This window comes from Mustela nivalis, assembly GCF_964662115.1.
Source record: "Mustela nivalis genome assembly, chromosome: 1".
NCBI lineage: Eukaryota > Metazoa > Chordata > Mammalia > Carnivora > Mustelidae > Mustela > Mustela nivalis.
Genome location: NC_139020.1, coordinates 109,249,796 through 109,276,143, shown reverse-complemented (window position 1 = coordinate 109,276,143; position 26,348 = coordinate 109,249,796). Strand labels below are relative to the sequence as shown.

Here is a 26,348-nt window from a genome sequence, read left to right as displayed (position 1 = left end):
ATTCCTCCAGCTGGTTGGAAAACGTCTGGCTCTCCACAGCTCTCACATTTCCCAGCCCTTTCCTTCCTCAGCTTCCAAGTCAGTTTGAGGCAGTAAACAGGATAAAGCACTCATCTCATCTGACCTGGCCCTCAGTTTGTAGCCACAAAGCCTAAGCTGTTCTACAAATGCCGGAGAGTTCCATGGTCAGCCAGAGTTCGTGTTGCTTTTTCAGCTGAGAAATCACCCAGGAAGTGTGTGCCAGGAAGCCAGCACTTTGCTGTTAAGGTTTGGGAAACTCCAGGATGGTTGCCAAACTTCAAAGTGGGTTTTTTTTGTTTGTTTGTTTGTTTGTTTTGTTTTTTGTTTTTTTGTGGGGTTTTTTTTTTTTGGTGTTTTGTTTTGTTTTGTTTTGTTTTGTTTTTGTCCCCTGGCTCCCCAGGACTCTGATGTACAGCAGCTGTCTAGGAAGGCTAGCATGAAAAGTAGATCAGGAGACTATTCCCAGGGGTGGAGAGACCATGACTTTCCAGGTTACCAAAATCTATCACTTTTGTAGAGTTTGCTTAGTTGAATGGGGTACTGAATCTTAGGATGTTCTCTGGGAAACCACTGGAAAGACTTCTGTGGAGTCACTAGAGATTTAAATAGTTTCTAAATTAAGAACAGTGGTAGACAGAGGCAAAGTTCCCAACCAGAAAGCACTTTCCTATCTTAGTCTGGCTCCAAGCACATGTCAGGGAGGTAAGAAAGCTTGCATGCTTCACAGAGTAGACTATATTTCAGCTTTTCTCCTCCTCCACAAAGTGACTGTCATCTACTCTTGGTTGCCTGACAGCAATTAGTAGTATTCGCACTGGACGTCTCTGAAGCATTACAGGAGTGGCCCAGGACCATGTCCCAGACAGACTCCAGTCCACGGAATATGCATATCATCAATCTAACAACACCCATCCCTTACCCATTCTCCATCCAAGTGCCAGTTTCCAAAGGTCCTGCTCCATAATCATCCCCGTCAGTATAGTAGAAATAACATTGAACTTGGAATCAGGCATCCCAGTTTCTAGGATTGGTTAGTCTGTTGTGCTGTGGTGTGATGGACACCTAGAGACGTGAGGTCTTTGGGCTCTGTGATTTTCAGCTGTAAAAGAAGGACAGCAACTTTGTGCTGAGGAACAGTGTGAAAAGTCTTCTGTAGACCGTAAAGGGCTGTGCTCACATAAGGTCTGGTTACTTAGCACATCCCTGTTGTGACTTGTAGAACGCTGTAATATTTATGGTAAAATGCTGCTTCTTGCCATGTGAGCCACAGGCAGTGAGCACAAAGGAGTATTTTCCTAGATGATCCCTCTTTATTGCAACTAGAGAATCCAAGCCAGGCACATACTTTATGAATGAGAGAAGAATTAAGTTGTTTAGCTAAATCTCCCTGAGCTGTGGTTAGGAGTTGGCTGAAGCCATCAAATCAGGCCCCAGGAACCACAACTTATTGGACCACAGTTTTATTTTTATTTTAATGTTTTCCTCTGTCTGGTGTGCTACTAGTCATTTGCAGGCTGGTGAATGTATGTGTTTCAATGACACGGTTTGTTTTTCCTTCTTCTTCTTCTTTTTATTTATTTATTTATTTTTCCCCCCCCTTTTGGCTAGTGGGTGGGTAGTTGGTTGTGTCTTGTGAAATGCATGTGTGGGAAGTTTCTGTATAAAAGTCTATGCTCAGTGGTGATTGTGGTAACTACATGAAAGGCAGGTTTCTAGCATTGATTCTGCCTGAAGCTGTGAGTGGGCGGGTAGTTAAGACTCCTTTGCACTCTGTCCCTTCTCCTGATCTTTGTATGTTCCATGTGGCATGACTAGAAGAACTGGCAATGTCTCTGTAGCCCTTTCAAATTATACTCCTTTATTCTTATTAAGATGCCACACTTAGAACTTAACATAATAGACCAGGCATATATTACTATAATACTAAATAATCAACACTGTAATAGCAAATACTTCTACAGAACTTAGAAATGATTAAAGTCATCTCTTGAAAATCAGGTCATTGTATTTAAAGTTCATATACTCTCAAGAGAGGAAAGGAAAAAATATGATATAATACAAACCAACCCGATTCACTCAACCCTTGATCTGTCATCCATTTCTTTTTGACTTTTATATTAGAAGTGCTTTTCAGTGAACCGGCAAGTCGCTTTTCTTTCTTGTTGAAGGAACACCTCTTTTACCTTTCTAAGTGGGAATGGAATATGTAGTTTACTTTTCCAAATATTTGGGAAACTGCTTTAATTTGGCTGTGGATCTTAAACAGCTACATAGATTAGAGTAACTTTTCCTAAACAACCTGTGTTTTAAGTTAAGAGGTCCTGTTGGGGAAAGGAATGTTCTCCTGGTCTTTTATTGCTTGCTGCCAGAAAAAAAAAAGAAGAAGAAGAAGAATAAATAAATCACAAATGTAGCAGCTTACAATAATATACATTTACTATCCCACGTTTTTGGGGGTCAGAAATTTGGGGGTAGCTTGGCAAGCTCCCTTGCTTCCCAGTCTGGCACAGACTTCCCTCAAATTGTTGATCATCTCTGAGATCTCGCTTGACTGGGGAACTATCTTCTTCTAAGCTCAGAAGACAGAATTTGGTTCCTAAAGTCTTAGTGGACAGTGGTCCTCAGTTCCCAGTTGATCACTGGCTGGAGGAGGCCTCCTCATTCCTTGCTGCATGAGTCTGTCTACAATGAAAGTTGAGAAGGCAATAGGCAGACTCTGCCAGCAGGGTGGAAGTTGCAGTCTCGTGTAATACAGTCCCAGAAGGGATGCCCCATCACCTTGGCCATACTCTGTTGTTGGAAGTGTGTTCCAGTCCCCACTCATACTCGAGGAAAGCAGATTACACAAGCCCATGAATCCCAGGAGGCAGTGATCATCAGGGGGCCGTCTTACAAGTTTCTCTGCCATAGGAACAAAGGCAGGAGGGAGGAAGGAGGAAGGAGAGAAGAAGGAAGGGAGGAAGGGAGGTTGGTTTTTGTGCTCAGTGAAGGGAGAGAACTGCTTCATGCTCTCTTGATAGTCCACATATTCATGCTTATTTCCATATTAAAAGTTCTAAGAAGTCCTCTTAAATTTTATGTAGCCTAGTACTTCCCAAACATATTTGATCAAGAAACTCCTTTTTTCATCAAAAGCTTTCTGCAGAACAAAGGCTGAGACACATTGAATTGTGTATGTATGTGTATATATATTTTTTTCTCTGTTCATCCAAAAGATTGGTACTGAAACTATACCTTGTGGTCATATTCCTGGAATCTGAGAAATTCTGTACTTATAGATTTTTTTATGACAATCTAAAAAAATTAATAGGGGCAACTAGCGGGTCATGTAAATAACCACCTGATAGCCCAGTCGCACCATGAGACTTCACACTGTGGTGGGTGAGCCTACTAACCCACTGGCACCTGTTGGTGATACTTCGGTGACTGAACACTAACAAAATATGAAGCCCAACAAACGTATAAATAATGTATCAGGAGCAGACGAAGGCCCAAATTTATCATGGTACACTACAACTTCATAGTAATTGCAATCAAGAAAAGTTGCAGTGCAATGACTCATTACACATCAGAAATACTATAAAGGATGCTGGCTCCAAAGAATCTGGGCCAGATCAGTGAGTAGAACATTCCTATGGAATGTAGCCTGTCGGTTCCTGCAAAATAACATTAACCATTTCATTTAATGTTGTTAACTTGAATTTAGTTAGTTTTATGGTCTTGCTTTTATTTAATATTGTGAATTGCTTTTGGTATTACAGTTACATGAAACTCTAAAGATAAATAGATACAGCACTTACAGTTTTATAATTGTAAGTATGGAAGCAAAATTGAAATAAAATAATGTGTCAGCACTGCCTCTCCTTAGGGAACTTTTCCTTTAACAGATAACCGTATATTATTAAAGACTGGGAAACACTGTCTTTTTATCTTAATACTCCACTAATTGTGGGCTGTAATGAATCTTTCATCATAACTAGAATACTGATAAACGTGGTGCTGTTCCCCAGTTTCACCAATTAATTTTAAAGGACTAGAGGGGAGATTCATTTCCATTGGTTTCTTCCTTCTTCACCTGATGTGCTGTAGGCCCATGTGTTGGGGACCATTGCAGGAGAAGAAGGGAACAGCTGAGCCCTCCCCGTGCCTCCCTCCCAGGCGGACTGTGGTTATTGACAGGCACATGTCAGGTCCCTTAGGAGTTTATAAAGACCAGAACATTTTTTTTTTCCTTTTCTGTTCAGTTTTTTAGCTCAAGCTGCTTGCACTGCGTTACAGCTGAAGATTTCCTTGCCAACAGAAGCTTCATCCTTCGGTTCTGTTCTCTGTGAGGAAAGAGCCTGGTCAGGTCTAGATTTTGGTCATTAACCACCTAAAGCATGACCCCAAATCATCTCCTTCTGAAAAGCCCACATGGGCTAATTTTATGAAGTTGTGGGCCCTATCCAGGGAGAGAGCCAGGGCCTATAGGAAACCTTCCCATGCAAAGAAAGTAATACAAAGATTTGCCCAGAGAACAGAAAAAAAGAAAAAAAATATTCCACAAACAAGACCATTTAGAGTCAGTTAGGTGGCGGGAAGGAGACTAGGAAGGAGTTGGCTGGCTTGGGTATGGCTGTCCTGATGGTGCATTTACCAGCTGAGTTTTTGAGTGAAGATATTTCTCTCCATACCAGTGAGACTGCGGTATATATGTCATGTATGGGGGCACAAACATGTGATCAAGTCATGTGATGTTGTAACACAGTGAGGAGCCAAGTGTTGTGGGGACGGATGTGTGCAGTTACCAAGAAAGTTCTAGAAGTTCTCTGAACGTCATCCTGTGAGATTCCTAGTCTGCTTTGCAGGATCATTGCTGAAATCAAATGAAAAGATAGTGTAGCAAACCCACAATACTGTACAAATGTGACACCCTTATTGTGATGTTATGGAGAAACCTGGTTGTCAGACATCTATCTTTTTCCTGAATCCATAGTAGTATACATAGAAAGATTCCAACGTGTCTTTGCATTCTTATTTTTTTTTTCTTTTGCTTTCTTGGCAACGAAAGGTAAATCATAAATTTAATAAGTAAATTTCACAATCTCACTGAATTAGAATTAAATATGTGGAAAAGTGTACATTATTTTTGGATAGAAAAACTGATATGAAAGTACAAACTTAAATTTTTCTTTTGTTGACATAGTTCTTCAGTGTTTTCTTTTTAATTTTTTTATTTATTTGACAGAGAGAGAGAAATCACAAGTAGGCAGAGAGGCAGGCAGAGAGAGAGGAGGAAGCAGGCTCCCCGCGGAGCAGAGAACCTGACGTGGGGCTCGATCCCAGGACCCAGGGATCATGACCTGAGCCGAAGGCAGAGGCTTTAACCCACTGAGCCACCCAGGCACCCCTTTTTTTTAAAAACTCATCTGTTTGGCTTGTCATCAGATTCATCTCAATGAAGCACAGATTCTCAAATAACCTTCCTGAAGCCACAACCAGGAAGGGACTTGATCAAAAATCAAGGTGGGGGCATTTTCATAGCCTGCATTGGGAGGATTTGAGTTTTGTCCAGATCTGGACACAACTCATGGATCTGGAATAGTTAGCGACTTTATACCCAGGACAATAGCCATTCAGCATGTGTTCTGGGTATTCATTGTTTTTTTGCACCACACCCAATGCTCCATGCAATCCGTGCCCTCTCTAATACCCCAACCTCCCACCAAGGTTGGTTGGTTGGTTCCCCCAACTTCCCACCCCCCGCCCCTTCAAAACCCTCAGATTGTTTTTCAGAGTCCATAGTCTCTCATGGCTCACCTCATTCTTAAGTATTCATGAGCAAACTGATTCTCATGAATTTCACATTGAAAACTGATGGGAGTTCTGTGCTTCCCCCACCTTGGGAACAGAGGTAACAGAGAAGACCGTATGTTCTGTCTCTTCAGGTGGCCCTCTGCTCTATGAGAACATCACGTTTGTCTATAACTCGGAACAGTTGAACGGGACTCAGCGGGTTCTCCTGGATAACGTCCTGTCAGAGGAACAGTGCCGGGAGCTCCACAGCGTGGCCAGTGTGAGGACCCGTGTGGGAGGGGAGCCGGATGGTGCTGACCTGGTGGGAGCCCTGGAGCTCTCGGGTCCTGGTCTCACTTGGAGTCAGGAAGCCAGGCCTGAAATGTCACTTTCTTGAGGACAAGGACATCAGTGTGGGGGCATTTCCATAGCCTGCATTGGGAGGATTTGAATTTTGTCCAGATCTGGACACAACTCATGGATCTGGAATAGTTATTGACTTTATACCCAGGACAATAGCCATTCAGCATGTGTTCTGCTACCAAATAAAGTCACTGGGAATCTCTACATTTTAATCAATAATTAACCCATATATTGATCATTGATAGCTTATCTGTTTCTACAAATCTAGTATTTCATGATGAACATGGAAAGTGAAGTTTAAATGAAGATTCCTCTTTGGATGGGAAGAATTAATGATATCAGGATCCTGGTACAAAATAAGGTTGGGTCTGAGCATTGACTGTGGTGCTTAGTTTCCTGGCAGTCAGGGCAAAAAGAGAGAGCTGATGAAGTCATCACTGTCATTAAGAAAGCATCTTCTTGTATTTTGCTTCCAGGGAATCATGCTTGTTGGTGATGGATACAGAGGGAAAACTTCACCCCATACACCCAATGAGAAGTTTGAAGGTGCAACTGTCCTGAAAGCACTCAAAGTAAAGTCCTAGCTTGGGTTTGGGTTCCCAAGAGTCCACAAATACCTTCTGTGCATGTAGACACAGGAAACAGGAGAGTCGAGATGGTAGACCTGTCAGGAGAAGTGAAGGGAGAAAGCATGAAATGATATCTCCATGGTTTTAAATCACTCCTTGGTTCCCTTCATTGGGTCATCAACTTATCAAACACTGTAGATCCTAAATTCATATCTGACAAATAATATACAGCCCTTCTCCTCCCCATCCTCAAAGAGATCCTGGGGCAATGGCAAGAACGTACTGAACCCCCTGAGGATTCTGCCCCACACCAAGTGTTGCTGGGGAGAAAGGAGTGTTCTCTGAGAAGAGACAAGAGGAAGAGATTAGGTTTCAGTGTTCCCACTGTGATGAGGAAGGATGAATTTCAGTGGCTCATTTTCCTAACCCAAATCCAAGAGCATGAGGCTGTATTTCCACTGGTCAGTGCAAATGTGATCCTCTTTACACTGCCTTACTGGAACCAAGTACCTGTTTTTCCCCTGCCTTCCGGTCACACCAGTGCCAGCGCGATCTCATGCTCTTCTTTGTTTTCAGTTTGGTTACGAAGGCCGAGTCCCCCTGAAGAGTGCCCGTCTGTTTTATGACATCAGTGAGAAGGCTCGAAAGATTGTAGAATCCTATTTCATGCTGAACTCAACCCTGTATTTTTCCTATACACACATGGTCTGCCGAACAGCCCTATCTGGTAAGATTCCAGAGTCTGAACTTTTTCCCTTCTACCCATGGTGAAATGAGAATGAAAACAATGTAAAACAAAGTTCTGTTACATGTTACACTCATGGTTTAGCAAAGTTGTAAATTCCCCAAACAGAAGCAGCTTGTTCACTCTTTGCTCCCCCTTCCCTCTGTTTCTCCTTGTTTGACCCCCTCAAGTTCCAGAAAGCCATCGCTTTGCCTGTCTTTCCTTTCAGAACCATTTCCCCTCCTTGCTTAAAGGCACACAGAGAAGGACTGTCCTGTTTTAGGTTTCACTTTGCAGGGAACCAGGAACCTGGAAATTACAGTCCCCCATCACACCCTGAAGCGCTAAGTGGTTGCATAGAAGATGAAGGCATTTTTCAAAGAAATGTTCTTAAAAAGGCAGAGACTGCCTCACTTGTGGTTGTCATGATTTCTCTTCTAGATCTTCTCTTCCACCCCCTGCTGAGTGGGAGGGGAGGAAGAATGTCATGGGAGGAGACTTGGACATGTGAACTTTCAGCTGAATCAATCTTTTCTTTTTGCATCTTCATTTCACCCCTCTCCTTTCGTCTTTGCTGCATGAAGTCTGACCCATGGAATGCATGGGATTTTTATTTTGTAGCTTCATATCAAGAAACTTTCACAGGAAAACAGGGAGGCGTGATTTGTCCACAGTTTTACAAGTTTGCACCCAAGCAGGACCGGTCTCTTGACAGCTTAGTCGGTTCGTTCATCTCTGTGGGTCTCTCTTGTGTCTCCTTAAATTCTCAAAGGGCACTAGTGATGGGAGAAGACAGGTTGTCAGCTTGGCTGGTGGAGGGTCCTGCTCTCCTGTCATCTCACCTGTTCCCTTTTCTGGCAGGTCAGCAGGAGAGAAGAACGGACCTCAGTCACCCCATCCACGCTGACAACTGCCTGTTGGATCCTGAGGCCAATGAATGCTGGAAGGAGCCTCCTGCGTACACGTTCCGGGACTATAGGTACAAGCATCACCACCTTCACTGATGAAGATTTTGCTCAACAGTTACCAACTCTCCATGGAAACTAAAAAATTCATCTGTTTGGCTTGTCATCAGATTCATCTCAATGAAGCAGAGATTCTCAAAGAACCTTCCTGAAGCCACAACCAGGAAGGAACTTGATCATCTCAGATTTTTACCTTAAAAATCCAAGCACGTTTTGTTATACCTTAATCCACAAAATGCCCATTTTGTTTTCATATTAAAAACAGTTTTAGTAGAGTTTCCTTATTTGATCATTTGGCTTTCACTGAAATGTATCCCTTGTGGGACATATATCTCAGTCTGAGAACCCAAGGGTCTTCTGCCCCAGGGCTCATAGGGGTCTTACAATATCATTCAGCTATGTCTGCCTTCTAGAAATAAGAAACTGGAAACTCTGAGGAAAGATTGGATGATGTTCTAGTGTCTAAAGAGAAGTCAACGTGTATTTAATTGTGGTTAATTACTGCCATAGAGTGTGCCACACAAAAACATTTATTGAACACCCCCTAGCTGCAAGGCAAGACTACAGCTCTTGGAGCTTTCTAGCTACGGGGTTGGGGGGGGGGGGAATACATCCTTTAGAGTTACAAGCCTAAGAGGGAAGAAGAGAATTATAAGTAGCATGGGCAAGTTCGAAGGAGTAGATTAAATACAGTTAGGTTTTCTTGGGGAAAAGTGAAATGGGACATGAAATTGGAAATACAATTAAAATGTTAGCATAAGTAAAACAAGTAAATATTCAGGGGTATGACCTGAACTATATCTGATCTTACTCTTTAGGGTTGGGAGGGTTGGTTATTTCAATGTCCAGTTCAAAGGAAACTTGACCAATCAGGCTGGTCAGTTTATTACATCTCCAGTATGTTCTGATGAAGCTGTTGTGAGCACATAATCATACAAATGGTTTTCTCTTTTTTCTTATAGTGCTCTCCTGTATATGAATGATGACTTTGAAGGAGGAGAATTCATTTTCACTGAGATGGATGCCAAGACTGTGACAGTAAGTAAAACTATACAGGCAAAATTTTGTTGCATTTCTTCATATCAATCTTGCTATTTTTCTGAGGATTCAGACTGTTGGACTTCAAATATCTGAGCTTGAGAATTCAAGAGGTGCACAGCTGGCCAGCAAACGTATACATCATAAAATGTTAGGGGTGGATTCATCAGTGAAACCTTCCAGTCCATTTTACAGACAGGTAATTTAAAGAATAGGTATATGAAGGATTTGCTTATAATTACATGGCCAGTTAGTGTTAGACTTGAAATCAGAACTTGGGTCTTCTCATTCTTTGACGGAAACACAAGAACACCCATTTCTAAGTTACCCATGCCTAGGACTAGACAAATGGATTCAGTGGGATAGCTTTTGAACAATCTGGTGTTCTCCATGCTTGGATTGAGCATTGCACTCTAGACCACTAGTTATCGAAATTACTGTGTATGTATATATATGCTTGTGACTGTAAGTAAACCTGTACCTGAAAATTGATTTATACACATTACACACACACACACACACACACACACATACATACACACACTAAAGATGAGATTCTAAACACAACTCCATAAGTAAAAAATCAACAGTTAATTTCAACTAGGTAAACCAATGTCTTTGGAAAACCAGTCTACTGAGTTATAGACCATATAGCCAGCATCCTTTAGACTTTAAGTCAAAGAGAATACAACAGGGTAGGGAAAACACCTTTTCCAATTGAGGATATAACTGAAATATAAATGGATTATGAGATACATCTTTCCTCCATAGAGAATCTAAATAGTTGAAGCATGTATCTGATAAACTTTAAAGATTTGGGGTTATACATACTATTTTCACAGCAAAACTGAGTATTATGCTTTCCCTCTCCTATTTTGTGACCTTTTCTTAATAGTGAAATACGCATCTATCATTCATGGCATACCACTGGGATATAAGCAGATGACATAAAAAATTCTGTACTACTGGCTTTAAAAGAGAACTCTGTAGAGATTCTGGTTAAAATTGTCCAGAAACATTGGAATAATTAAGAAAAATATTTCATACCATTCTTGCAATAATGTGTATCTAAAAAGTTATGATGCCTCTTGGTTTGTTGTGAAAGCTTAAGTATCAACCGTTATTTTAATGCTTCATGATCTGGAAAATTAAATCAGGATTGATGATCTGGGTTGCTTCTAATCCCAACACAAAATTACCATTTAAAAAAAAAGTCTCTTTGGAGAAAGCGTTTGATTTCTGAGCTCTTCCAACACTATACCAGATTTTAAAATGCTTGCAGCTCACACAGTTAGAAAGAAGGGGGAAAAAAAAAAAAAAATCACAGGTTGAAAGATTTATTTGCTTCTACACCATCTAGTGGCCATATTTGGAAATACTCAATGTTTGAAAGCAAGTGATGCCTGGAATACCATGTGAGAACCAATAATTCATTAATTGTTGAATGCAAATTAACTGTAATTCTGCTGTTTAAAGATATGAAAGCATATAATCCTGATCTTCTACATATCTATACTTTTAAGAGAAAGGTGTAAGTATTTTAAAACGTACTGAATCTCACCCCCACGACCCCTAAAAATGTAAAAGAAAAATTGATTTAAACAGTGTTTTGATTGAAAAGCCCCAAGTTGAAAGATTCATTTTTCCCAATTTAGCTCTATTTCAGATTCATTCATATGGTGGAGTTTTTAGACCATTTTGTAAATAATAAAAATTCTTGGGTAATCAGTCCTAATGACAAAGAGAAATGATTAGCTTTACTTTTCAGCTTTCCTTTCTTTGACACAAGGGACAAATGAAGCAGAGAAATGTCCCAACTTGGAGCTACGCAAGGAAAATAGTCTTCTAAGTTCTTTACTTTGGAAAAATCTGGGAATTACACAATTCACTGAATGGTGGCTAAAGTTTTACATTCATTCAAGATGAATACAGCACAAAGGCTTCTCTGACTTTGAACCATCAGTTAGATGGAAAGCAAAGGAATGTTCCTTTATCATACTTGGAAGATATGTAGATCATTTTCAATGCCAGCGTATTTGTGAAACATAAGTATTTGGGGATTTGGGTTTCCTCTGTGCAAATTTGGGAGACGTGAGATTTAATAAGTTCTATTTGCATCACAAAAAATTAAATTCAATATAAACTGTGTTCCAAAAGTATGTTTACAATCATCTAAACTTCAGGACATATTTTCCTGTAAAAGTCATGTCATAAATGAAGCTTGTTTATTCCTTTTCGTGGCTAATGTGTAACAGGTGACCCTCTCCATTTGATAAGATCGGTCACGGAGACTTTTGTGAACTTAGAGGTATCTAATCAATTTCAAATGCTTCAGCAGCTGATGGTCTCTTCTCCTAAACTTTCCCAAGTTCTTCTGTGTAAAAACTTCTTTCAATTCCTCCTGTTCCATCAGAGATAAGGCATCAAGTCCCCACATCCTATCTTTAATACTGTAAAATGTTACTGTTGACCCTTGATGGTCACATAGAAGCAATGGCGCCCACATGTGGTAGAGAGGGCCCAGACCAGCACTCAGGAATGAGCCGCCCAGAAAACCTGAAACTAGATCTTAAAGCTGTGTATATGGGAAGGCTTTCCTATCCTACTTCATGTGTTTCAAGTATCATTAATTCTGTTGTTTCTACGTGGAAACGTAAAACAAATTCCTTCTCCAGGGAAATGAAATCAGATTGATACCAAAGGCACCCGTAAGTGGTGAACTCCAGCTTTGCATCCGAAAAGTCATCTTTACAAAGCAGCATAAGTAAATCAACTCTCTTCAGCAAAGACAAATCATTTCTCAATTATTGTGACTAGAAGAGTAACCGGAAGCTGACTGCTTTTCTCTGCTCATCTCTCTCTCTCTCTCTCTCTCTCTCACACACACACACACACACACAGGTTTCAGACTTCTTGCCTTCTCCACCTCCCTCCGACCTCCCATGTGTATCTTACAGTCTAGGGGTACCTATGTTAGGTAGCATCCAAGGACCTCAGGAAATTTCTAAATATTTCTCTTTGAAGCCAGCAGTGAAAACACATAGCCATCTCCTTTTATGGTGAAGGAAACCAAAAGTTCTTCTAATGGGCAGGTATCAATCCAAGTCAATGCAGAAAATCACTCCTTAAAATGAGCCCATGTCATCAAATGGTAGGATTTTTTTTTTTTCTTTTACTCTACTTTTCTAAGCTCTGCTATGGAATGAGTACTATTTCTGTGTTTCTCAGAAAACTGAATTCTACTGACATCCGATGCTTTTTTTTGTTTGTTTTTAGCCTTTTTAAAAATTAACTTATAGGGGCGCCTGGGTGTCTCAGTGGGTTGAAGCTTCTGCCTTCGACTCAGGTCATGATCCCAGGTCCCCGGGATCGAGCCCCACATCCGGCTCTCTGCTCTGCCTGCCTCTCTGCCTACTTGTGATCTCTGTCTATCAAATAAAAAATTTTTTTTAAATTAACTTATAATGTATTATTTGCTTCAGAGATATAGGTCTGTGATTCATCAGTCTTACACAGTTCACAGCACTCTCTATAGCACATACTTTCCCCAGTGTCCATCACCCAGCCACACCATTCCTCCGGCTTCCTCCCCTCCAGCAACCCTCAGTTTGTTTCCTGAGATTAAGAGTCTCTTATGGTTTATCTCCTTCTCCAGTTTTATCTTGTTTCATTTTTCCCTCCCTTCGCCTATGATTTTCTATCTTATTTCCCAAAATTCTCAAATCAGTGAGATTATATAATTGTCCCTCTACCCTCTAGTTCCATCCATGTCATTGCAAATGGCAGGATTTCATTTTTGATGGCTGCATAATATTCCTGTGTGTGTGTGTGTGTGTGTGTGTATACACACCACATCTTCTTTATCTGTTCATCTCTTGATGGACATCTGGGCTCTTCCCATAGTTTGGCTATTGCGGACATTTTTCTACTATAAACATTCAGGTGCACATGCCCCTTCAGATCACTACATTTGCATCTTTGGGGTAAGTACCTAGTAGTGTAGTTGCTGGGTCATAGGGTAGCTCTATTTTCAACTTTTTGAGTAACCTTCATACTGTTTTCAGAGTGGCCGCACCAGCTTGCATTCCCACCAACAGTGTAGGAGGGTTCCCCTTTCTCCGCATCCTCACCAGCATCTGTCGTTTCCTGACTTGTTGATTTTAGCCATTCTGACTGGCGTGAGGTGGTATCTCAGTGTGGTTTTGATTTGTATTTCCCTGATGCCGAGTGATGTGGAGCACTTTTTTATGTGTCTGTTGGCCATCTGGATGTCTTCTTTGCAGAAATGTCTGTTCATGTATTCTGCCCATTTCTTGATTGGATTCTTTGTTCTTTGGGTTTGAGTTTGATAAGTTCTTTATATATTTTGGATGACATCAGACACTTCTTAAAATACAGATGCCAGGCCCCTTATATTCTGTTGCTCAGTTCACTCAGTTTGGAGAACCTGCTCATTTGATCGGACACTGTCATTGCCCTCACTCCTCTTCTGTCTCTGCCCTCTTTCCCTGAACATTACTGAGCAGTTTCACCTGAGCACAAGCTTGGAAGGACTGTGTTCATCACTGCAGAGCCTGGAGGCCATGGAATAGGTCCCTCCAAGGAGGAGAGTGAATTCACTGAGACCAATGGACAGGAATACTATAGTGGGAACTAAAGTATCATATGGCATTAGACTTGACTTTTAAAAATCTTCGTGTTATGAAAGGGCTCACAAAGCAGACATGTACAACTGAGGCATGAAAAATGTGCACCCATGGAGCCACTACCTAGATCAGTAATAAAAGGTACCAGCACTTTTATGCACTCCTTGACTTGTTTTTGTCATTCCCCAGATATTAAATGAGCAGCTGCCATATGCCAGATTTTGTGCTAGAGCTAAAGGCTGGGAAATAAAGTAAAAAGGAGCCTTTGTCTCCATGGAGTTTGTCGGCCATAGGGTTGCCTGTGTGGGATAGTGACTTTGTGCCCTTGACTATACCAGCCATTTTACCTGAACACTTTAATGTCTGAATCACACCTTATTCCGGGCTTACCTTGGTTTCACAGGTGAGGAAAGTGAACCAACCGATGTCTACTCCAGCCCCAGGATTCCATTATTCTTTGATTCAAAACTTGACCTAAATAATCCCATAGAAGGATGGAGAAAGGGGTTGTAGAGATGCTCCTGATATGGAAAGGAGAGTCTCATTTTCACCTTCTTCCTCAGGCCTCTATCAAACCAAAGTGTGGCCGTATGGTCAGCTTCTCTTCCGGAGGAGAGAACCCACATGGAGTGAAGGCAGTCACCAAGGGCCAGAGGTGTGCCGTGGCTCTGTGGTTTACCTTGGATCCACTTTACAGAGAATTGGTGAGTGTCTAACCCCCACCCCCCGAAGGCCAAGCAGATGTCCCAAAGACCTGCTTTGTGAACTGATTTATCTGAAAAGTCCATTAATTGTTCCATAACCCTTCAGGGATCTTAGAGATCATAAAATCAATCAAACTATTATAGAGTCCTTTCTTTCTGGTTTCCAACACTGGTTGTGTTGAACAGATTTTTCATGATGAAGCAATTACACAGCTGTTGTTGTAGTGTGAGTCTGAGAGAAAGAAGAGGGGCTGGGAAGGTAATTTCTTAATCAGGGAGGTTCTAACAAGAAAACGTTTGAGGAAATAGTGATGGCAGTCCTTAGTTAGTCTTGAGCTTATTACCAAACTGTGGCATCAAGAGAGAAGAACCACTTTCTGCTGGGCACCAGGAAGACTTACCCATTTTCTCAACAAACCATAAAGACAAGCACTCAGGGGTGCCTGGGTGGCTCAGTCGGTTAAGTGTCTGCCTTCTGCTCCGGTCATGATCCCAGGATCCTGTGATCGAGTCCCACGTTGGGCTCCTTGCTTTGTGAGGAGGCTGCTTCTCCCTCTCCCTTTGCCTGCCACTCCCCCTGCTTGGGCGGACTCTCTCCCTCTCTATCAAATAAATAAATAAATAAATAAATAATAAAATATTTTACAAAAATAAATAAAAAATGAAAAGAGCACTGAATAATTTATGAGACACGTGTAGGAGATGGTGAGCCAACCTGAAAAGTTTGTTTTTATTTACTATTGTTAACTTAAACATTGCATTTAACATCTAGTTTTTATTATACTGGAAGTAGACACTTAACCTGGACCCCATCCTTCTGGATGCCCCCCACCAGAGCTTATGGTCTCTTTCTGTGAGGCTTTAGAGGGAGGAGTTAAGACCAATGGGTGGAAGGAAAATGTCGGCTCAACATAGAAATGACTTAAAAATTGTTGCTACCCTTTGGTGGAGTTGTCTGCCCTGGAATTAGCAAGTTCCTTGTCCCTCCAGTCAAAGCCTCAGCAACAGCTTGGCCTAGGATACTGACACTGAAACTGAAACTTCACGGCAGGGGCTAAACTGGTGTCTTTGTCTCCTTCAGCCCCGGGTACTGATGAGTTATGAAAATCTAGTCTTTAAAACAGCATTCGATCCAATTTTCTCTTTGGATACCTAAATTGGATCCAATTTAGTCAGAAACTGTTTAAAATTCATTCCTGTGTCTCATGCATTTTGCCACGCGATCTAACTCACACAGATTTTAGGTCACATTCTGCAAGCATTCTTTTACGTACTTCACAGATGTTTATGGAAGATCTCTGTGCCTGAGCAACCCTGCTCAGTAGGCCATGGGGGTACCACGGTGACAAAGCACTGTCCCTGACCATGAGGGGCTTGGAGAGGTCTGCAAGGAAGTAGATCTAAGACAGCAGTGCACATTTTGTAGGGAGCAAGGAAGACTGACTTGTAGAGGCTCACTCCCTGCTGGGGAGATGAGAGCCAGGTGCCCAAAGGGACAAGTGTCCTGGTCCTGACTGGAGGGGCTGGTGGCAGGCAGAACACTCAGTTCTGAGAACTTCAAGAGGCACTGAACAGTCTTCCTCAACTGTGATTCCTTTCTTTCCTTGTGCTTGTCCACTCGGAAACACCAGCACCTCCCTCCCCCAACTGTGCTCCTGCACCAGGGAATAGGCAAATGAGCAGATGGGGAAGATGACAAACTCTTGGAACATCACCACATTCTTTTCTCTCTCTAGTGTTCAATTCAGCAAACATGGAGTCCGTTTCATTGCTCAGTATCCCAACACTCTCTTCCAAGATATTTTCCATCGAATAAACTTAACACAAAGTAAATTCTCTTGGCTCCTTCCCAATTCAGAGGGTTCGGAAACTTCTCCAGAATCGGGGCAGTAGCGGCATCTAGTGGTCACAGGAGAGAATGACCAGAACCTCATCAACTACTGGAAAAATGAGCGTGTGGGATTCCCAGGCTCCACATTGTGATCAGCAGGGCAGTTTTACAGACTACTGACATCTGTCTCCATCCGCAAACATTCTGGCTAAATTGATAGAGAGTGTGACCCAGGCATGGAGAGCTTTAAAAGCTCCCCAGGTAATTCAAATGTACAACAAACTTCGGGAGTCCGGAGCTGGGCACCTCTTCTCAGATGGAATCCCTGAGCAAGGAAAGCCTATGAAGGAGTCAGCAAAGCTGGCAGATTTCTCTGCTGGTTGTAGGTTGTTTTAAAGGTATCAATTCTCAAAGAGTAGTTAGCATTGTAGACTCTGAAGAATGCACGATATCGGAAGCCTGGAACCTCAAACAACAGGAACCCGTACAAGGGTTGAAAGCATGAACCAGACGGTTGCGTGGTTGGGACCGAAATGCTAGGGGCCCCTCAGAAGCACGTGCGAGCCGGGTGTTAAATGGGGGTACGATCTAGAAGCTGCAGCAGTTGGGCTTAGGGGTGGTGACAGCCCAAATCTGCCGTTCTCTAGTGGGACTGATTTTGCCTGCTAGGGCGCATTCGGCAAGGGCTAGAGACGTTTTTGGTTGTCAAGACTTGGAGGGCGGCTCTACCAGGTCCCTGTAATGGGCAGAGGTCAAGGCTGTTGCTAAACATTCTACTAGGTTTGGGACCACACCCAACAACAAAGAATTCTCTGGCCGGAAATGTCAGGAGTGCCAAGGTGGAGAAATCCTGCCCTAAACTCAGGCAGCCATAGCGGGCACTGTAAAGGGGGTGGAAACAGGAGGGAGAACGGACAGGACATGGTGATTTATCTGGTCCAAGGAGTCATGGCTGGGCTTGGAGGGCAAAGGGGTGAGCAGCGGCGGTCTTGACTGAGAGAGAGAATTGGTGAACAGGAAGGGCATAGGTGTGTGGGGGAGAAAACACTGACTCTGGCTGGAATGCTGGATTGGAGCCCTGAGTCAGAGATGCCTGTGGAACCACAGTGTAGAAAGGGTACTAGTCGGTTGACTGCATAAGACTTCCGGGCAAGAGAGAAATCTTGGAAAAGTTACTGCTTAAGACAAAAGGAAGTCAGGAGAAGGCACCACTGCAGGGACGGAGATGAGGGTCCTGAACCGGACCTAGCTCCCATCTCTGCACACAAAGATACCTGGAAGTGTTTGGGAAGCACCTGCCGGTGGGAGTGACCATGGTTCCCGTAACAGAAATGTGTTGGTTACCTGTTTTGCAGGAGCGGATACAGGCCGATGAAGTGATCGCCATCCTGGATCAGGAACAACAAGGAAAGCAGGGACTGAATATCAACCCCAGGGATGAGCTATAAAAACGAGGGAAAGAAAAGTTCTATCAGATATTTATTTAAATTGTTAATCTTATGAGAACCCCTTTATTTTTGTACAGAGCCATGATATAAATTAACAGGTCAATCCGAGTCACCAGATCCCCCTGCTGTGCCTGCGGGCGCACGTCCTTTGCTGCAGATCCGAAAGCTCTGGCAGAAAGAATAAGTTTGTTCTTGGCAACACTACACCTGTCCTGCATGCTCCGGTTCTAAGGTTAGCGTGTGACTGGACTCAGAAGGCTTTCGGACCCCGTGCCCTTCAGCAACACCCTCTTCCAGTATGGAGGCCACAAGCTGGAGTCCAAGGAGCACCCAGCAGGGTTTATGCTGCCTCCATGTCCCTGATCCTCTTGGAAGAGTGCTGTAGGTGATGGAGAGGCCCAGCATCACCAGGCTCCTGGTGGAGTCACTGGCCCTGGTATTTTCCCCGGAGAGCAGACTTACACTGGAAGCTTCGATTCCTCCTCCCCAGTGCTCCAGGAAGGACTGCCTTAAGACTTGTGTCTTTAGAAAAGGTTGTTCGGAGGGTTGAAGTAGAATGACTCCTCACCCTTGTACCTTTGGAAGAAAATCTTCAATCCCACCTGAATTGGGACACCATTGACATGTTGCCCGAGTGTGGGGCCCATTGGTGAGAAGGGATATTTTGTAAGACAAGTGGATTTCGGACTGATTCCCATCTTCAGCTGCATGTATTTTGGTGTCCCTTGTCTTGGCTGCTCTCCAGTTCCCAGATTCATGCTTGTGTCTGATTGTTTAATACAGGGAGGCTGATCCTAACACCTGGCATTTAGTTTTCTTCTCTCAAATGTTTGGTGTGTCTTTAGGTAATGGTTTTGTGGCTTTGGGGACAGCCCAGGGACAACACCTGGCTATGACTCGTTTTGCTGATGTTTCAGGGCCACAAGGAAAGTGGAAACAACTTTTGAAGGCACAGAAATGGTTAACAGAGGTGTTCCTCCAGAGAACATCTGGTCCCTGGCCAGAATGCTAAGGAAGCCCTGCAAAACATTATTCAGGGTGACTGGGGTGGTTCCAGTCTTGGGAAGGCTACTAACCGGTGGCAGAGATTACTTGCCTCTGGGAGGGGCACTGGCACAGGTCGTAGTTCTTTAGAAAACCATCAGATGTAAACGTTCACTGGAAAATCACATTTATTGGTTGCCTTTTATGACCTTGGTTGATGGTTAAGCACATTCATCCTTTGAGACTGAAAAACTGAGTCATAGTGAGTTATGTGCCATCTGTTTTCCACTCAACCTTCGGTTGGGAGAAGGGAAGGAACGTTAGGTTATAATCCCAGCTGGGTCCAGTATGCCCTGCTGTGTGACCTGGAGCTACTGTCTTTTCCTTTCTGGGTTTCAGTTTCCTTTTCTGAAAATGACATACCAGCTTATAATTATTTCCCAAGCCCTTCAGCCTCTTGCTTTAAATACAACACCGAGCCAATGAAAAACACAAACAAAGCCGATTTTAGAAATAGGCACCAATACCACCAAATTTACTTGAGCAAACGTTTTGAGATTTGGGAAGGGGTTCTTCCTGCGTCTATGTGATTTGAAAACTTTAAACCCAATTTTAGGGCTAAAACTCCCCGAGCTTTGGGAAGGCGGATCTCTGTTTGCCGTCTCACGGAGAAGTGTTTGCTGGCACACAGATCTGCTGATAGGAGAATCTGGGCAAGATCTAATTTCTGTTTTCTGGCAACGAGGCATCAACAAAGAAAACAGTCTTTGGCTCCTTGTCGTTCCCGCTTCCTGGGTGCCGTGGGAGCTCCAGGAGAGGCTGGGACTCCGGCACTAAGGTGGGGATTCTGCCCCACAGAAAGTGGAGGCCGGCCTCCAGAGCTGTGCTATGGGTCTCCTCTTGTGCCATGGGCTGACTGCCCAGGGCGGTGATTCCTGTTTTTCAGGCCGCCCGTGGTGTTGTACACCTGGGACATCGTGTATCCACTTTTTTAAAAGACTTCATTTATTTATTTGACAGAGGAGAGAGAGTGATCACAAGCAGGCAGAGAGAGGGGAAACAAGCTCCCTGCCGAGCAGAGAGCCTGACACGGGGCTTGATCCCTGGACCCTGAGATCATGACCTGAGCAAAGGCAGAGGCTTTAACCCACTGAGCCACCCAGGTGCCACTGCACTTTTTTTTTTTTTTTTAAGATTTTTATTTATTTATCAGATAGCGATCACAAGTAGGCAGAGAGGCAGGCAGAGAGAGAGAGACAGAGACAGAGGGAAACAGACTCCCTGCTGAGCAGAGAGCCCAATGCGGAGCTCAATCCTAGGACCCCGGCATCATGACCTGAGTCGAAGGCAGAGGCTTTAACTAACTGAGCCACCCAGGTGCCCCTCTGCACTTTTCAATCAGCTCCCCATCCAACCAGACATAATTGTGTTCAGAGAGTTAGGGAGTGTCATTGGAGGACTTGAAGCCGATCTGAGCCAGGGTTACCAAGTCAAGTTTATGTGAGAATGTCTGGCCCAGGGTGTGGCCACTAGAGGAAGGGGTGCCTTTTTGATTTGGCTGGAGAAGGTGCTTGTTCCCCAGCCTCTGGACCTGGAGAGGTGGGTCTGTGCAGAAGGGGGTGCTTTTTCTCATTCACTCAGCAGCACTGTCTGTGCTGGAGACCACCCGGGCCTAAAGGCCCACTTTCTAGGACCTCAAGGCCAGTCCTCTTCAGCTAAACCACTTGGGGGACTTTCACTTGTCAGAGGACCATTGGGTGAAAAGCCTGCAGTTTCACAAAGCTTTTATTTTTGTCCTCTTACTGCTCTGGGTGCTTGTAAGCCAGAGCTTGCTCACGCACTAGAACTCGGGAAGTGTTCTGGGTACAGATCCTGAGGCCCGCTTTCCAGATGAGGACATGGACAGCAGTGAAAGGAAGTTGCGGCCTGTGGTCACTCAGCTTGGAATGTTTTTGTGTGAGATCGGAATATAGCCCTTTGAACAGGAGGGAGGAAAAAAGTACCAGAGATGTTTGCTCCCTTGGCCATGCTTCCAAGCATATTAAATATAAAATAATACATTAATGTGAAGAAAAAAGTACATTTTTTTATAAAATCTGAACTTTTGCTCCTCTCTCTTCTTCCTGCTGAGTGATATGTGAAGGCGTATTTCCCCTTCTCTCCTCAGAGATGTATTGAATACGGGTTGTGTAATTCAATGAGATCAGCCCCACTTTGGAAAAAATCCCATGTGCCAGACTCTGCCTTCATGAAGCTCACAGAAGGAAAGGGGGTTCTAGTTAGGTGTCTTTTTCCTCTTCCTTCAAAGCAGAGAGAATCTTGAGCATAAATTTCTTCTTGAGGAAACACCGATGCGGGACAGAGTGATATTCTTGGATATGTGGGGTACTTTCTTCAGAGCCCTGATTATAGTTTATTTGACAAGAAATTTTAGTTTTAATGCAGTCTCCGTCATTACTGGGCACAAAGCATTTTTTGGCACTTATTCAGTTGAGGAGAAGCCATGAAATGAGTCACTACCATTTAATAATATATACCTGTGAGTTTTAATTGAAGTACAAATGCTGAAATATTTCACATGAGACAGCCACAGGGAACAACTCCCTCACTGACGTCAAGGAAGGAGGTAATGGGGGCCACCTCACCAATTCCTTATGCCAAGTAATGAAACATTCTGAGGTGACTGACAGTGGTATGGCTGAGAAGTGGAGAAGACTTTAACTGTTCCCACATCCAGAACTCCCCAGGGGTATGGGAGCCATTTGGCAAAAACTCTAAACCACAAGTTAGATTCAGGTCCTTGGTTACGATCCCTCTTCCTCCTGCCAAGAAGCCCACGATGTGAAGTGACCTCCCCACCTAGTCCCACAGCCCACCCGCAAAACCCCTACTCCCAGGTAATTTGATGTTTTTAACATGAGACAAGAGGCTATTTTGTTTGGGACCTGGTTGATTTCTTCAGACACATTGAGACATGTAACGTCAACCACTCTTTGAGCTCACTGCTGAGCTGGAGATGCAGACTCATGGGGTCAGACCTTCGCCCTTACCTTCCACCCCTGGAAAATCACCACGTTCTCTGTACCTCCTGCTGACCTGTGAGGCCAAACAACGTCAAGTCTGGAACAATCTGATCATCCATCTTGGCTTGCTCTGCAGTGGATGGCATCCGCCATGTAAAAGATTGGCATGGCGAGTCACCTCTGCCTTCAAAAATGTGGTTAAGGGCTCCCAAGAAAAATAACCATGCAAGATGTTCCTGCCCTCTCTTTTCCTGCCACACATTGCTAGGAGGAAAATCTGAATGGTCCTTTCATTCAATATACAACACAGCTCTTCTAGCCACTTGATAGGATGTACCTGAGAGGAGGGGGAACATAAGGTGACAAGAGCAGAGTTTGAGAGCCTTTCCACTCTATGGGCCCTCCCCGGTCATCTGTTTCAGAGGGGCCATCCGCCTGCATTCTTCATGCTGTCTCCACTTCAACAGTGACCTGGGTGTCATCCGTCCATCTGGGAGCTCTTGTCATTGGCCCCTCTTGACAGATTTAGTTGCTCTCCCCTTTTGATGGCAATGTGATGGCAAAGGCCTTGGAAACCTGAACCAGCTTGTAGTTCAACCTTCCCTTCTTCTCCCACGTTGCTGTGTCTGCCTCCGAATTACAACCTGATGGTGGGCGGGGATAGAAATGAGAACCAGGGAAGAGGCATTACCTGCCATGGCTCATCTTTTTCCACTTGTAAATCATACATCCCATTGTTTCAAAGGGTTGTAATCATGGTTGGCATTTATAAAGCTTTTTTATGGTCTCGAAGCACTTGGCAATCATACGTAACTGCACAATTATCTTGAGAGACACATCAGAGCAATCTTCATTTTGTAAACAGGGAAAATGAATGGTCACAGCAGAGCGTTCTGGTGAACCTCCAGTCACTCATGAATTCGTTAATCAGATGGTTTTTGAGTGGCTACGTGGCAGTGAGTTTAAGGAGGTACTCGAAAATGACCAAGGTTCCATCCTCCCGTTTGAAGAATTCAAAGCAAAGTAGAAAAGGAAATAAGATTGTTTGTGTTATACGCAGACAAGGAATCGTGGAACACGACATCAAAAACTAATGATGTCCTAATAAAAAAAATTAAAAAAAAAAAACTAATGATGTCCTGTGTGGGGACTAATGTAAGAATAAAATAAAATAAATAAAAATGCTAACTCTTAAAAAAAAAAAAAGAAATGCATATAAACAAATGAAACAATACAAAATGAGGTGAGTGCTGTGAAAAAGGGTTATAATAGAAGCAGGGACAAAAAAAAAAAAAAAAAAAAAGCCACGGGAAGGGAGAGAGAAGGGAGTGGTTGCAAAGAGGGAAAGCGTCACAGAAAAGGTGACCTTCAGCAGGGTCTCAAGTCCTGGGTTTGCAACCGATAAGCAGAAGCGCACCATGTGACCTCTCATTCCACCACAGTGTCCTCCACTGAAAAAGCATGGCATTTGACCTGGGTGATTTCCAGGGTTCTGAAACGTTAAGCTGTCCGCGAGAGAGTTCATATAAAAGCTGGTGTTCCGGAAGGGGGGGGTGGGATTTTTACTGCGGATCGCCCTGGGAAAGCACTTTAATGAATGCTGTGAAAATGCAAATAAATACCAGTTTAAAAGGAAGTTTTATTTTATTTCCTCAGGAGGAGGTATATTTAAGTGGGTGGGGTGAAGCTGCCGAGTACCATGATTCTTACTAAAAAGCAGAGGAGCCGCCAGTGTCAGGGGAAGCAGATGTGAAAGCCATCCTTCAGGGGCTTCTTCCGGTGGCCTAATCCGTTGCCGGCGAGTCTGAGAAAATTCCTATCTCACCTGCCGTGGTCAAAGTCTTCACCTTTCATCTCAGAAATGGGAATAATGAGTGTTTCCCAGCCCACCTGAGGATAGTCAGGTCCATTGTCTGAAAAGCCTAAAGCATTTGGTAAAATGAGTCAAGCTTTTAGTAAAACCAGGAATCTAGGCAATACTTTCAGGGACGACATCTCTTCTAAGGTCGGGCAGGGAATAGGGTTTCAGAGGCTTTAGGAATCCTTGGAAGTAAACCATCTCCAGCAGGAGTTAATGGGGTCCATTTGCCTCATTTCAAGCCAAAGGGCTGAATAGGACGTCATGTCATGTGTACAATCACACATACTCTGTTTGGTCCCTGTACCCGTTTTTGGTTTGTTCAACTTTTTAAATGCCTTTGAAGGTCTTAAGCAATTACATTGCTTAGGTTTAGAATAAATGATAGAGCCCCGAGGCTTAGAAGCCAACTTCAAGGTTTCTGGTCACTGGAGTAGAATCCTGGGCTCTCGTGATGTTCCAGCGTTTCACACATTTGCTGAACAGACACCAGTATTTCTACTTGATTTCGAGTTCAGAGTGTCAAGACCTTTATTCTCACAAGATAATAGGAGTTAGAATTACACTTCTTTGAGGTGAATATTGGTAAGCAAGTAAGACCTGTTAAGCTTTTTCTTCTCTCGGTATCCAAGATAAAGTTATCACAACGTTTTCTAGCAAATTTAGTTCTGAGTAATCATAATTTGAAATGTGTCCTGCTTTTAGCTACTTAATACAAGTGAAGAACAGTCATGAAGGCATTGTTGGCCCTCTCTTGACCGGGGAGTGTCAAGATTCCTGAAACAGGAATCCATTTCCCTTCATTGTTTATGGCACGGTGGTCACTAAGTGTTTTGCCGCCCTCCAGTAGACAAGGTCGTGATTCACATACAGGGAAGAACATGCCCGGAGAGGATGAATACTTTGTCTTAGGTCAAAGTCACAGTAGCTGTCAGTTTCCTGAGTGGAAACTAAGTGTTTGGACTCTGTCAGGACACTGCAGTTCTGACCATTTTTTTTTAGGAATCGTTAGAAGGCAGGAGGAATCCAATACGGACTTATGTGACCTCAGGACTCACCCCTCTGCACACCCCAGTGGAAATCTAGAAGAAGACTACTGTCTTCAGCAAGGTGGTTGCTTCTGGGACTCTGAGTGTGCCAGGTATGATTATGGGTCTGTTCAAACACGCTCTGCTCTCCTCCCGGGGAGCACTTTGAGCCTCCTCTGAACTTCCAGGCCGCAGGGCTGAGCACAGGGTACAGATTTTTTTCTCAGCCATTTGGCATTGTGTAATGATTTTTGTCTCTAAGGGTAATGAAAGTACATCAGATGTTGTTCTCTGTACCATGAACTTGGCTTTGAAGCACCAGTGATCCACTTCAAAAGCTCGGCACCATGTGGAGGTTCTGTCTCTGGGGACTCTGCTCTGTCGAGGTGCGCCCGTCAACCTGGGACACAGTGCCTACCAAGGCACTTACAACTAAAGGCCAGTTGTCAAAGATGTCAAAGGTGACAAACTGGCATACGGAAATCTTCAAACCACAGAGCCTTCAGAATCAGCATAGAGTATACATCATGCTTTGAATGTTGGGGGAGGGGTGCATCATTTACATGCAGAATGATTTAGAAATTAAATGAAAAGAGATAGAGTGGCCTTCAAAGCTCAGCATAGGGTGCTTTTGGTTATTGTTTATCTGAAGTCCTCACTAACCTGTCCAGAGCTGTTTAGACTAGAAAGATGATGCCAGTGTTGGAAGCTTAAGGGAAAATCACAGACACAGTAAAGTTCTGTTTTTATAATTCAGCAAATCAAGACCACTGCAAACAGCGGACTCCCATGCCAGAAGGAGTCTGGAGAGCATCTGGTCCTACACCCCTTATAGAATTTAGAGTTGGGGACATGAAGGCCCAGGGAAAAAATTTATTGACCCATCTTTCTACAAAAGTTACTAGTAGAATCTGGACTTAAATCCAGGTCCTCTGACCCCTGGTCCAGGTCACCATCACAGAGTTAGGGTAGAGCAGCAAGGGAGAGGGCAGGTTTTGTGCCCCCCAGACAGGGAATATCTGCAGCCTTTTCCCAGCTCTCTGCTTACAGACACGTTTCTTATCCCCTCATATTCAATGTCTTTGTAAAAGAGCAAGTAATACTTATCTGTTGAGTTATCTGAAGATTTAATTGAGCCAGAGGAAGGAAAATGTCAAACATCTAGCAGGCAATCATTAAAAGGCAATTGTTATTTTTACTACATGAAAATGTGTAAAAAGAAGAAAAACGGATAGGACTATGATTTCTCCAGCAATGCTTTTTCAGCTCTCATGATTTTTTTTTTTTCTTTTAATGCATTCTCCCCTGAAACATCTTGGAATCTTCAAAGTTAATTTTCATAGTGTTAGATTTAAAAATGGTATCTGGCCA

At 43.3% G+C, this 26,348-nt stretch overlaps 1 protein-coding gene and 1 long non-coding RNA gene across 3 annotated transcripts in view; both read left to right on the top strand.

Annotated features, from left to right (window-relative positions):
• P3H2 (prolyl 3-hydroxylase 2) overlaps positions 1-18,882 on the top strand; it is a 151,966-nt gene extending 133,084 nt beyond the window's left edge. Inside the window, exons 9-15 of one of the 2 annotated variants that reach the window (XM_082694678.1) lie at positions 5,949-6,076; positions 6,636-6,731; positions 7,305-7,455; positions 8,314-8,431; positions 9,380-9,455; positions 14,665-14,805; positions 17,992-18,882. In XM_082694678.1, coding sequence (XP_082550804.1) covers positions 5,949-6,076; positions 6,636-6,731; positions 7,305-7,455; positions 8,314-8,431; positions 9,380-9,455; positions 14,665-14,805; positions 17,992-18,084 — 803 coding nt within the window. In that variant the 3' untranslated portion in view covers positions 18,085-18,882. The remainder of the gene's footprint in view (positions 1-5,948; positions 6,077-6,635; positions 6,732-7,304; positions 7,456-8,313; positions 8,432-9,379; positions 9,456-14,664; positions 14,806-17,991) is intronic. The other variant, XM_082694679.1, reaches the window with a different exon arrangement.
• A 5,839-nt stretch (positions 18,883-24,721) lies between these two features.
• The window catches only part of LOC309846172, a 45,970-nt gene continuing 44,343 nt past the window's right edge, over positions 24,722-26,348 (top strand). Inside the window, exon 1 of the long non-coding RNA XR_014301760.1 lies at positions 24,722-25,090. This is a non-coding gene — a long non-coding RNA (uncharacterized lncRNA). The remainder of the gene's footprint in view (positions 25,091-26,348) is intronic.